At 28.1% G+C, this 14,746-nt stretch overlaps 2 protein-coding genes across 2 annotated transcripts in view; both read left to right on the top strand.

The window, feature by feature from the left end:
• Window positions 1-14,746, top strand: part of LOC127278159 (uncharacterized) — a 134,156-nt gene that overhangs the window by 41,165 nt on the left and 78,245 nt on the right. The window lies entirely within an intron of this gene.
• On the top strand, window positions 12,564-14,720 carry LOC127278095 (uncharacterized). The gene is made up of 2 exons (XM_051299627.1): window positions 12,564-12,664; window positions 13,819-14,720. Exon 2 carries the CDS (start codon window positions 13,905-13,907, stop codon window positions 14,718-14,720), a length of 816 nt encoding a protein of 271 aa, XP_051155584.1. The 5' UTR covers window positions 12,564-12,664; window positions 13,819-13,904.

Genomic DNA, 14,746 nt, shown 5'->3' on the forward strand with positions numbered 1-14,746 from the left:
TTAATTAATTAAATTAATTAATTGTTATTTAAATAATTTAAAATTCATAAATATTATTATTAAATAATTATAACTTGAAAAAATATTTTGAAAGGAAATTTAATTTTATTATAGTTTTATTTGGTGTTAAAAATTAATTTTTATTTTGAAGTTATGTCATAAAACCATGGCAAGACCGAGTTGCTCTAAGGAATGTCATACTTGTGGACAAACTGGCAAGGGCCTTTCCACTGCCTTGACATGTAGTTTTCAAGGTTATATTGCAAACATGGCATAACCAAGTAACTGTCGTTTAATCTGGAAAATGCCTGACTTGTGGAAAAACTGGCAAGGGCCATGAGAGAGCCTTACTTAAAGTAGAACTAAGTAGGGAAATTTCTGCACGGGATAACACATTTTTTGTCTTCGATGGAAAATATTATCAACAAATTGATGGTACTCTTATGGGTTCTCCAATTTCTGCGTTTTTCGCTGATATTGTAATGGATGATTTAGAAAGTGATTGCCTTAAAAAATTAAAAATTGAACATAATTGTGAACCTATTTTTTACTTTAGATATGTTGATGACACTATTTTATGTATACATAAAGATCATATTAACCCTGTCATTGAAATTTTTAATTCTTATCACAATAAATTAAAATTCATTTATGAACAAGAAGATAACAATCAAATCAATTATTTAGATATTTCTATAATTATAAAAAATAATATCATTACATACAACTGGTATCAAAAATGATTTTCTTCTGGAAAACTCAACAATTACTTTTCGAATTACCCATTGTAAAAAGAAATAAACATTGTATATAACCTTGTAGACCGAGCAATGTTATTATCACATCATTTGTTTTACAATGACAATTTAATAAAAAATTAATAACATTTTACAAAACAATGATTATCCACTTAAGTTGATTTAAAAAAAAACTCCGAAATTCGTTTAAACAGCATTAAATTTCGTAAAAAAATAATAATATAATAATATTGTAAATTCACAAGCACTTTTATATAAACAAATTCCTAAAGTCAGTTTACCTTATAATAACTCGAATTTCATTAGATTGTCAAAAAGTCTAAAAACATACAATATACATACTATTTCTATAGTTAATAAACCTTTAAGATGTATTATAAAATTAGATAAATATCCTATTGACAAGTGGGATGATGCGAATATAGTTTCTGAATTTAATTGTAAAAACTGTCCAGCGAATTACATTGGAGAATCTAAACGTTCATTAAAAACACGTATTAATGAGCATAAAAAAACTAAAAATAAAACAGCGGCTCAATCAGTAGTACATTGTAAAAAGTAAATCGTATTTTAAGATGAGTCTTAAATTCAGAAGTACTAGCCATAATGTATTTAAATTCAAATTGCATGTAAATTCATTGCTTAGATTCAGCAAGGGCTGTCTTAAAAATGTTACGTGTCTATAAACCTGACGTGCCAACTTAGTCTGAGCAAAATAAAATTTTCTAACGTAAAGATTTAACGGTTCAACTAATTATTATTGGTAATTGTTATTATTTGTGTATTTTTATTATTTATAAAAAAAAGATAATGTGGTGTTCTAAATAAAATTATAAATATTTTTATTAGATTTAACCTAAAGATGACGACGAACCAAGTCATCGAAACGTCGTTTTTTATTTTGTGGAAATAAACAACATTAATAACATACATTTTTTATGTTATTTTATTCCTTCCAAGGATCGAATTTTTCTCATCTTTTTATTAAACATTCCGGAAGGGAAAATTCTTACTCTATATATAAAGAATTGCTTATCAACAATAGTTAAAGAAAATTTTTAAGAATTTTAAACAACGTGCACGTTGATTACTAAGGTTCCTTAATTTAATTCTCAATATTAATGACCCATATTCTCGTAAGTTTTGAATACATATTTTTTAAATAAAGCAAACTCATCAAATAAAAATCACGCAAGACGATTGTCAATATTTTTAAATTTTTCGTATAGGTAACACAAACATTTATTAATATTATCATCAGCATTAAGTCCGATATATATTACAGAAAGAAAAATTTACATTTATAACATTTGATTAAAAAATGTCTTAAAAAAATATTTTTAAATATTCAATAAAAGGAAAAGAAATTTATTTTTTATTCTAAAAAAAAGAAATACAATTTGTCGATGGAAAATTTATCTCTTAATGACAATTTTATTTCAAATATTTAAAAAAAGTGCCTATATTTTTTTATTTATATAAAAGTTAATAATCTTCATTTTGCAATTTAAAAGTAATTAAAATTTTCTGCAATAAAATTTTTAAAAACGATGATCAAATGTTTACGTTGCATTAATAATCACATTTTTCATGAGACAATTACAAAATATATACAATATGTGTATGACGTATAACGAAATACTTTGTAATCGTTTATTTTAATTCAGAAGATTTCGCACATTAGCACATATTTCAGTTTGTAAAAAATTTATTCCATAATTTAACGAGATTGTTATTTTTATTTAAATATATCGGTAAAGGTCAATCAAACATATAAAATTTATTAAATTTTAATAATTATATACTGTTATTTTAGAATCCAAACCCAAAATCAAAGCATCATCATTAACGACATGGAAAATAGGTTAAACAAGGATAGTAAATAAAATTCGTAACACGGTCATACAGAGAAATGAAAAAGTTTAGGGAAAAATATGAATTAGATTCAGATACAAATTAAGCTAAATTTGACCATACATGCGAAAAACAACTGCACAGCTATAGAATAAGCTATAGAAAACTACTGCGCAGCTATTTTATTACCTTGAAAATTTGAAATTGATTTTCGATTTACAAAAAGTTCATTTATTTATTCTTTTTTACGTTTCTTATAATTTTTTTCCTAATTAGTCGACGAAAATTTGTACTTCCTTTAAAAAAAAAACATTTTGGAAAAAAATTATGATTTGGTAAATTAAAAAATAACAATAATAATAGGTATAAATGAAAACTTTATAGAAGTCAATATGAAATTACATGGTCTAATTTTTTATGGAATTTCTATTATTACTTGTATGTAGTTAATTATTTAATATATATTATATATGTTTGTTTTTATTAAAAATCTAGAATTGTAAATTTAGTTTTCAATAAATGTGGATTTTTTTACATTTATTTCTTTTCCTTTTTATTTATTAATTTTCAATTCTATACTTTATCAATTTTTTCAAATCCTTAAATTTTTGAAAATGTTAAAAAAAATCTTGTTAATTTTATATTTTACAATTTGAATAAATTTAAATAGATGTTGAAGCAAGAAAAGCAAGGGTCGAATTTTTTGACTTTTGAAAATAATAAATGAAATAAAAAACATTAAGAAAAAAACTAATATATGCTGGTGTATGCGTAATCCAAAAAAATTGGAGAAACTTGTAATTTAAAAATTTTCAATGTACTGAAATAAATTTATTGAAATAATATTCATTTTTTATTTTTCATATATATTTAATTTAAAAAAGCAATTAAAAAATTTTAATTATTTAATTAAAATTTTTCTTCTAACAATAATCCAAGATGGCATTTAAAATTTTCTCGTCGGATGCAGTTGTTTCTATATAAAAATGTCATATTATCAATAAATTATTTAAATAAAATAATTTATAATATTAAGTTTTTTTAAAAAATTTATTTTACAAAAATAAATTATAGGGGAGAATGGGGCAAGGATAGTTAGGTAAGATATTTTTGGATCTAGCCGTGAAATTTAAACTGGCATCGGAAAAAGAATAGTATCGTTCGAAAGCCTGTTTATTTAGCTACAATTTTGCTACACATTGTTTTCTTGTAGATTGCAATGCCTTCGAGATAATATTGGAAAAGTAAAAAAAAATTTTTAACTATCCTTGCCCCACTAGTGGGGCAAAGATAGTTGAAAATTTGTTTTTACTAAGAATGATACAAAAAATCATGAAATTTGATTTTCCATTGTTTCAAGGTATCGAATTATATTTGTCAAGACTTAACAATAAAAATTATTGTTCTAATTAAATCGAATCATGTTTAATACAACTTAGCAGTTAAGGATGATAATTTTTATCAAAAAAACATGTTTTTTGTGAATTTTTTGAAAAACAAAAAAATTATTAAATCGCGATCCATAAAAAGCAATTAGCATTTCGTTTGCAATTAAAAAATTGTATTAGCCAGACATTACCTTGTCATAAGTATTACAACAAGGCACTAACTAGTTTTGCCCCGTGAGCGCTTTTTTCGAATTATCACAAATTTTTAGTACAAAAAAATTTTTTAAAAAAAAAATGAATATGATATTCGTTTTTAGCACAAAATTTTACACCAGAAAACATTTACGCAACCAAATATATTTAATAAATTATATCCGCAAAAATAAGATTGAATAATAAAAATAAGGTGAAAATATTTTAGCAAAACTGAGATTTAACACAAATGGGCACGTAGCTTCTACAAATAGTGTCCCCGCAAGCTCAAATTTTTACTGTCGTCTTATGGTGTTAAGACGAGTGTACATGATAAATGACCCGTTTTTTTGACGAGCCGTGTCTGTATTAGAGCCACTAACTATCCTTGGCCCTTAACTATCCTTGCCCCACCCTCCCCTAAGACTAAATATATAAAAATATTAAATAATAAAAACATAGAATATTTAATATAAATTATTATTAAGTAACTTAAATCTGTAACCAAAAAGTAATTTCAAAACTAATTAAATAATTTAATTAATTATTGTTCTCAATAATTTTTTTTACATTTTTTTTTTAATAAATGCTAAGTATTATTTAACGAATTCATCGAGTTGTGGATTAGTAATAATAATCAAAATTTTGTGAAAAATTATTGTAATGGGAGATTATAAAAGAGTGATTTTTGATGACGTGGATTACTTTGTTCATTTATTACATTAAACAAGAAGATATAAAATATTTTCGTAGGCAATTGTATTTTATACAATACAATTTATTTCTTTTGTATACCTAACAGGGTTTTACAAACTTTTCACTTCTTCAATTACAAACAAGGCAATTGTATTTTATATTAAAAATACATATAACTAATAAATTGTAAACCAATGACTCAAATGTAATTGAAATAATTGAGTAAAGTAATATTAATAAAATTACAAATTTAACAAAATGTCTATGGCGGTGGTCGAAGTAATAATTTTTTCTATTGCTTTGGAATAAATAAATATATTAATCAATAAAAACAGGCGGACAAATGATTGTACTGTAGTGTAATGTAATAAAGGCTTGCATTAAAAAATTTTTTCAATTCCTATGAATTCCTTTTTTGTCCACTGTATTTAATTCCCCAGAGAGGTATCGAAAAAATTACAGTTGAATTCCTTTCTATAACTCTAGAAACTCCCGTGTGGAAAAGTCGACTGGGCCCCAATCTGGGCCAGACTGGCTTTCCCAATGTCCAAACTGGGCAACCCAGACAACGTCCAAACTGGGCGCGTAACGCTAATCCCAAAGATTTTCCAAGGTTGGGAAATCCCAGCTGGGGCCAGATTGAGTTGTTCCATTTTTATTTATAATTGTTAATTAATAATTATATAAATAATTTAACAACAAAAGAGTAAATTAAATGAATAAATATAATTTCCTTTTAAATGAAATTGTATTAAAGATGACGACTAACAAACAATGTATATAGTAAAAAAAGTAAAAAAAAATATTTATATAATTTAAAAATTAAATAATAGTGTATGTATTAGATTCTCAAGTTTTGGTACAACTTATAAATGAAAACCTAGAAATAACGCAAACCTATGAAATAAACAAAACTGCGCACGAGGGGAATCGAACCTACGACACACGGACTTATAGATTAACGCTCTAACCACTATGCTAAGGACGCGTACCTGCAGACAAGTTTTAATTTTTCAGTATCATTTATATCATACAATTATTTATTTATTTATTTTTATTTATTTATCAAAAAAAAGTTCCTAGGGCTAAAGAGCCCTTAAAGGTACATTTACGATGATATACATTATAATAGTAATATCTACATTGCTTTTATAAACATAAAAAAAAACTTAAAGCTAAATAACAATAAAGTTGTAATAATGAGAAAACTGAAGAACATAAATATAATAATAAAATAACAATAAAAATAGAACTGAATTTCAATTTAAAGAAAATATAAAAAAAAATGAAGGTTATTTACATACAATCAATAATGAGGAAAGAGAAGATAAAAAAAAAAATAATAATAATAAAATAATAAAATAAATGCATGAATAATTTACCAATACGTGACATCAAATACCTTGCCATTATTTTTAAATAGAAAATCAAAAAAGCATTTTTTGAATGTAAATTGCGTCGATAATTCTCTGATTGAAGTTGGAAGTTTATTCCATAATCTTGCTCCTCTTACGATAAAGGATCTTTGCATTTTACATGTTCTATGTTGTGGAATAACTAAAGGAGATTTACTTTCTCGGAGTCTGCGTCGAGCTTCCTCATTGGTGTTTTTAAACTCAAAGAAGTTGAATAGATAAAATGGAATTTTATTTGAAAAAATATTAAAAAGCAAATTTCCGATAAAAAATTGTCTTCTTGTTGCAACATTGAGAAGTCCAGATTTGGTTCTAAATTGTGTGATATGCTCGAATTTGGGTAAGTCAAAAATAAAGCGTATACAAGCATTTAGGGCCCGTTCCAACTTGTTATTCAATTCATCAGTAATGTCATCATATACAGGACAACAATAATCAAGAAAAGGGAGGACAAGGGATTTGATTAGTAATATTCTAGTTGATGTTGGGAGTGAATCTTTACTTTTGTTAAGCTGTTGCAGAACCATGAATGTTTTACGTGAGATATTAGATACATGCTCGCCCCACGACAGGGAGCGATCCAAGGTCAAACCGAGGTCTTTAACCGAGTTCTTGTATATGATGGGAGTTCCTCCTACTGTAAGAGAGGGAAGTCCCATCAACACATCATTACTAGGGTAACCAGACGTAGAAACAACCATGGCTTGAGTCTTATCAGAGTTAAGGGCAAGGCCATTATCTCTCGCCCATTTTGCCACGTAATCAATATCTGTTTGAACATTTTTAAGAAGTTCTGATAGTGATGATATGGGACCAGACCAGATGTGAAAAATATCATTAGGTTAGACAATAAATTAAAATATAATCACTTACTTAATTTCATTTATTATAATTTAACATTTTTACCAGTAATAATTTCGATTAATAAGTACCAAATTATAGTTGTCGTTGAAGTCAAAATTTTGTTTAAATAATTTATTAAATTAGAAAATTATGTTAAATTATCTTTAATAAATTGAATAAAAATAGGAAATAAATGATTGAGAATGGGGTCAGAGTGGGAAAGCCCAAACTCAAAAAACGACTAAGTTATTATTATTAATTAGCTTCCTAAGTAGAAATGTCCGTAGCTCGCCGTAATTAAACACCGGTATGGTACTGATCCAATACTGGCCGTCGGTATTGACTTTCAGTACTGGCAGTGTACTGACTAATACACCGAATCAGTACTATATCGAAGGTAAACAAATATTAAAACCAGTACTGGCAGAACACTGTCATTCACACCGAATCAGTACTATGTCGGTGGTAAAAAAACATTAAATGAAAAAGTCTTTAAATTATTCCAATAGGTAGAAAACGATGATTTTTTATTAAAAAATATGTTTATTAATTTCTTTCCAATACTTTCTCTCAAAATTTTTGATGTAATTGTAATGTATTATTATTATATATATAAAATATATTTGTTTGTATTACTTAAAAATTTTGTGAGATAAAAAAATTTAAGAATAAATACATTTTATTTTCGTGATCAATAGATAATACGGTCTTCGAAATGAAAACTTTTGCATTAGGGTAAACTGCTTCAAGTCAGCGCGGCTGTGTGGTATGCGTATCCGACTTGCGTTCTTAGGGTTTAGGGTTCGATCCCTCATGCGTGCGAGATTTTTCATTCTTAGTTTTAAGTGTTATAAGTACAATATTTGTTTATCTGTAATATTAATTATTAAATAATTAATTAATTAAGTATAAGTGCAAAGTAAAAAAAAATTAAATAGTATGAATTAAAAAAAAAAAATTACAACACAAAAATATTTTTTGTAAATTAATTTATTAAAAATAATATAATTAAATTAACATATATGATTATTATTTTAATTATTTATTATTAATAATAGTTTATATATTCTAAATTAAATTAACTATTATTACCCTCACATTACCTTTTCGTGGTAAAAATGGGAGTAATAAGCTTATAAGGATGAAATTTGCAATGGAAAGAGTATTATATAGTATTTTGTAAAAAAATGAGATTTTAACTCCGGATGAGTACTTTACCAGTATTATTCCAGTACTACGTTAGTACTGGTGAGCGGGACAAAATCAGAACTGGTTAGCGTTACCACCCAGGGCTGGCCCACTACTGACCCAGTACGGCAGTCAGTACTGTTATACTGACTGTCAGTGTTGGGTCCGCCGTGGCGCTCCCGGCTTCAGAATAGGGCGCCTGTAGTCCACTGCATGTCGTAAAAGGCGACTAAAATGGGTGCGGAGGGTTGTACCCATCTAGCTAAGTACCGCTTCGACGGAGACGCTGAGATGGGACATTACCGATGATGTATGAACGCACTACGCCTGCCAGGTGTTCACCATGTGAAATGGGACCCTCCCCGTGCAAGGTGGCCGTGGAAGTCCGGCCGGAGAATTTGTCTTCCCGTATCCCATCGCGTGTCGTACGAGGCGACTAAAGAGGGAAATTTGAACGCAGTACGCCTCCTCGTCCGGAGGCAGGGTGAGACCGTTGTGGTTTCAGACTGCGGTCTGACACTTCGGTCTGGGAGCGGATGTTCCACGTGGTCCCCGTTTGGAAGTGCAGGATTCTTGTCCTCGCTAACTCACGCCCACTCCTGTTGGGGTGTTATCGGGTCCAAGATGAATGTTACTAACCGTTCCGCCATTTCATTGGGCATCCTATTGTATGAGTGTGTGTGTGAATGAGTGTGTGTGACCACCAGACCATCGGTGGGTGGAGCTTAGCTCGGAGACGGAACCTCCACGAGGTCCCCGCTGGGTACTTTGATTCCCTTCTTCCGCTCAAGTTCTACTTGCACGGGCGAAGGGAATCAATGCTAACCGTCTCCTCCTGGAAGGGCACCCGGTCTTCTTCGCCGTTTTGGTCCCTAAGGACCTTACAACGGCAATTTTTCCCTCCTCTTTCCCCATGGTGCATCGGTAGCGAGGCGGCTTGCCAAATCGCCGCCGTTTCAACATGCCGGCAGTGCTTCCGCTAGAGAATGGATATGCTTATATAACATCGGGAGTTATAGTCCTTAAGGACCCAGGTATCCCTTCTCTGCCTCGAGCATGAAGATAAGCGCAATTCTGTCAGTGTTGGGTCAGTACTATGCCAGTGGCACATTTCTACTTGGGTTAGTTCAATAAATTAAAAACTAAGAACTTGACATACATTTTATTTATTCAGGGAAGGTATTATTTAAGCATTAATATAATTAACTAAAGTTTTCAATTTCCTTATTTTTCCTTAAATGTGAATTTTGCCCATATTGACTTTTGGAAAAATCTCCAAACGGCATATAAATTAAATATAAATATAATTAACTAGTTTTATTATTTCTCAAGATTTTTATTTATTTATAACAGAATATTAAATTAAATTTCAGTTTGGGAATACTTTGGGAAATCCCAGTTTCAGGCCAGGTTGGGTTGACCCAAACTTTTCCCAAGTACAATGAAAAACAAACATTTTTTTCAGCTTTTCACAGTTGTGCTTTTTTGTATATTTGTTCAGCATATTATTTAAATAATAATTTAATTAACTTAATTCTTTTATTACTTCATTTTTCAAACTTTGGGAAGCCAAGTTGGGCCCAGATTGGCGCCCAGTCTCACTTTAGGCGACTTTGTGAAGATTTCCACACGGGCTGGTACATATCCTCAGTGTTAATATTTAAAGTAAAAATTTTGTTATAACTGCTGTAGATTACTAATAAAAGTATATAAATGAAAAATCGATTATTTGTAATGAATCCCATCATTGGAAAATACTTGTTTAAGTTGAGGACTTTAAAGTTCAAATCTAAAAAAATTAAGAAAAATTTTTGTAAAAGTAACTCAACAACAATTTTTTTAATAGAAAAACAAATTTAGGCAACATAAAATTATCATTTTAATGTTTTCCAAAGTTCTAAGGTGTGAAATTATGCTTTAAATAATAAATTAAAAATAATAAAGTGGATTGCATTAAATGGAATTAAAGTATTATTCCATTGTTATTACACTACTTACAAAAAATTACTGTTTATTGCAAAAGTATTTCGGTTTATTACAGAAGTATTCCGGTTTATTACAGAGTCCTTACAGGGTATTACATATAACCGTATCCAGTTAAAAATTCCTGTACAGGATCCTTAAAGGATACCTAGAGGTTCCTATATAGGATCCTTAAAGGTTCCCTGAGGGATCCTGTTAAGAATCCTACGCGGGATCCCCACTAGGATCCGTTGCAGGATATTGGAACAGGGATCCAGTACAAAATTTTGTACAGAAACCTGTGCAGGAACATTAGTTACTAAGGTTCCTTTGCAGATTCATGTACAAGAGAATGTATAAAAATATTTTCATGCTAAGGCTCCTATACAGGAACACTCGCATGATCCTCTAAAGGAAAATTTTACACTTTCTTTTCATATGCTAAGGAACATTTGTAGGAACCATAAGAGGATCCTACGTAGGATCGAAGGTGGTTTTTTTTAAATAAAATAAAAACAAATTTTTAATTTTGTGATGAATATATATTGATACATTTAATTTAAAAAAAATCTATTGCGCAGACGTAGGAGCCATAGGAACATATTGCGCAACAAGTAAAGTTGTTAAAATTCAGGAGCAAAGATTTCTGCTTGGGATCCTGTGGAGATTCATGTACAGGAATTTTTATTTCGAAATTTGTTTTAAATTTTTAGACAGAGGAACCTGCAAAAGAACCTTAAGTAACTAATGTTCCTGCACAGGTTCCTGTACAGGATCCCTGTTCTAATATCCTGCAATGGATCCTAGTGGGATCCTGCCTAGGATTCTTAACAGGATCCTACAGGGAACCTTTAAGGATCCTATGTAGGAACCTCTAGGGATCCTTTAAGGATTCTGTACAGGAATTTTTGGCTGAGTATAATAACGCATTATTGTAAGTTATGAAATTAATTTATGAACCCTGGCGGATTGGATATTTCTGCAGATTAACCCAGCTGTTTTAACATTCCGTTTCTTTGAAACATATTTATTAATTTACCAGAGTATAATGAAGAAAAAGTATTTTAAAAGATGGATTAAAGTTAGAAGAGTCAATTAATATAGGAAATGTAATAATTAAAAAATTATTTAGTAACTATAACATTAATTGTGCAATTGTAAATAAACTGTAAATTTGTCATTCTATGGGATTTCAAAATAAAAATTGGCTTAAACTAAATTTTTTAAAAGTATACCGTTAAGTTTAATTACCACAAATTAATATTTCTACAGTTTAGACATCAGGGAACAAGAATATGACAATAAAAATTTGGTTGTTTTAGGTTGATAATGTTTTTTTAGACGTTGAAATTGTCAATTTTTAATACTTTTCAACAAATTTCATTTCAAGAAAATGATGTAAATTAATTTTTGCTTTAAAGTCGAGGAATATTCTAATTTTTAAATGTTAACATTTATTATATAATCAGCAATCTTTAAAAAATAATAACATTGAAATTTTTTTTATTAAGTTTTTAAAACGTCGCATCGACTGACAGGGTCATTAGCGACGGCAATAAAATATATTTGTAATTTGTTACATTGGTTAAATTATTTTTTATTTGGTTATATTGTTAAATTAGTGATTGAGTTTATTAAAGTTTTCTATAGGAAAGTTAGAACTTTTTGGAAATAGTTACTGTCATTTAATAGAATTTTTAGTTGTTTTTTAATTTTGAGTCTGTTTCGTAGCTAGACATTGTTTTTGATTTCGTGTAATTTGGAAGATTTTGGAAAATTAATTACCTTTAATTTAAAAAAAAAAAATTAAAATCCATCCACTGGAACCGAAGATATTTACATTTAAATAAAACGATTTTTTTTCATAGTTAAAAATGGGTCGATCTCAATTTTTATGGCGCAGTAGTTTTTAGTTTTTAATTATATTTAGAAAATATAATATGGGAGTATTGGGTAAGTGTGATTATTTTTTATTGTTTTTTTTTGTAAAGTACTAAAAGAATAGAAACATTTGCGGATTTCAGGTCAAAAAATTGACTATTTTTAACATTGTAGTTATTGAAAATTTATTGTAGCATTATGTCTTATAACTCTATTCCCCATTGAAGAAAAGATAAAACTTTAATATAAATACAAACATAATAAATGCAAAAACAGACATTAAATGGAATTTTATTTCTTCATTATTGATTGCTTTCCGAAAGAAACAATTACCTTTAAAACAAATGCATGCGCAGAACATAAATAAAATTCCAATTCTTCCATAACCAGACATCGATCCCTTAACTAACATTCAATTTCGCGTGTGATACTAAATTATTTGCCGAAGAAAAATATTACAAAAAACTTCAAATTTATTAAGTTTAATGTGAGTAAATTCTTCATTTGCTTTTTAATCTTTTAGGCTCTTTATTTAAAAATAAACTACAAAAGTCCTTTTAATTCTTTTTAAAAATACATTAATCTGATATTTTTGTTTTTATATATATATATTGAAAAAAGGTTTAATCATTCATTCCCTTCATTTTTAATTATAATTTTTTATTTTCAGAATGTCGGTCAAAATGCAAATATGCACGTTTATTTGTTTAATTTTTATATGTTATGTAAAGGCAAATAATGAAAAAATTGCGTGGCAAGAAAGTTTATTAAATTATATAAAATATAAATCTGCTGTTTACGAAACAATTTTATTTATTGATGATAAACAAAATTTGCCTCTAATAATTGAAAGTTTTGTGAAATCAATTTCCAAAATACTACCCATGAAAATATTTAATCAGGAATTTAAAATTATTTCAAGAATTTCAAGTTTTAGTCCAGATTCAAGCCTTTTTATTTTAATCACAAATTTTGAACGAATTAACAATATTAAAGAATTCTCTAAATATATGTCATCAATTGCAGAAAATAAAAGACGTCCTAAAATTGTTATAATTATTTTTAAAATGATAAATTCTGTTCAAAATCAACAGTCAATATATCATAATTTGTTGGAAACAATGTGGTTGGATTTAATTTTAGATGTGACATTCGTTGAAGTACAGAATGTTGAATTTAAAAAGGAATATTTATTGAAAAAAATTGAAAAAGAAAATGCGATGCTATATTACTACAATCCATATTTAAATATTACAATTGAAAGCAATATAACTTTAAGTACTGTTTGGTTTCCTGAAAAAACAAAAGATTTAAAGGGCAATTTAATAAAAGTAGGTTTTCATAACTATCCTCCAGATGTTATGTTAAAATTGAACAAATCAGGGGATATTATTTCATTTTCTGGATTCAGTGCATTTAAAATGATTACTCTATCGGAAAATATGAATTTCAATTTGGAAAAATCATTTATCAATAACTGGGGAATCTTAAGTTGCAGAAAAAATAATATTATGGGTTTCTATCGTAATTTATTAAATAATGAAATACAAGCTGCAGCTGTTGAGCATCCTAGATATTCTCTTTGTGATAACAAATTTTATGAGTTTAGTAAAGGGACTAAAATAATTCCTCTTTCATTAGTTGTTCCAGAAGTTACACAAATTTCTCCACCAGTGCACAGTTGGAAAATACTAGATGGACTTGCGGTATTGGGATTAGTAGCATTTATGTGGATCGTTACGCATCTATTAAATTTTGACCTTCGTGAATGGCATGCAATATATATGATTCAATTAGTTCTTAATACAACAACACCACATAAGCCAACAAGAATAGAGGAAAGAATTGTATTTGCAGCAATGATGTGGGCTTGCTTTTTTCATTCAACTTACATATATATGTCATTCACTGAATTTGGTCTTAATAATGAAGAAAAATCTAAATATCAATCAGTTCAAGATGTATTACAATCTGGACTAGAGATAATAATTGACAATAATTATGCTGATATGTTGTATAATAATTCTGAAGGTGACATTAGAAAATTATTAAATAAGGCCATTAAAATGAGAATTACCGAAGAAGAATGCATAAATCAAATGATATTGAATAAGAATTTATCTTGTGTTTCTCGAGAAGATTATGCACGGTATTTTATAAATAGATTTCAAGATAAATGTGGCAAATCAATAATGAAAATATTAGATGAAACTTTATGGGTTTTTGTTAGTAGTATATATATGTCTCCAGGTTCACCATATGTAAAACGATTTGATACACTAATACAAAGATATATTGAAACTGGAATGGGAAAAAAATGGCAGCAAATACCTTCAAATTCTTCAGACGTTATAAATGAAGAAGATTTCTGCACTTCAAATAAAACAAAACAAGGTCAACAATTAAATAATTTGCTTATTATTCTTGCTTTTGGATACATTACATGTTCTACTGTATTTGTTGCTGAACTATTAATGGTTGAATTGTTAAAGAAATTTAAAAATAATCGATTTCTTTTGTTTGTAAGTAAAATATTTCATTAGAAAATGTAGTAAATTTTGAAATTTTA

This window comes from Leptopilina boulardi, unplaced genomic scaffold (assembly GCF_019393585.1).
Source record: "Leptopilina boulardi isolate dan_hultmark-lab unplaced genomic scaffold, ZJU_Lbou_2.1 LbouV2_195, whole genome shotgun sequence".
NCBI classification, from domain to species: Eukaryota; Metazoa; Arthropoda; class Insecta; order Hymenoptera; family Figitidae; genus Leptopilina; species Leptopilina boulardi.

What these genes read in the sequence shown, in the direction of transcription:
- LOC127278095 (XM_051299627.1), top strand. Translation starts at nt 13,905, where the DNA reads ATGTGGATCGTTACGCATCTATTAAATTTTGACCTTCGTGAATGGCAT.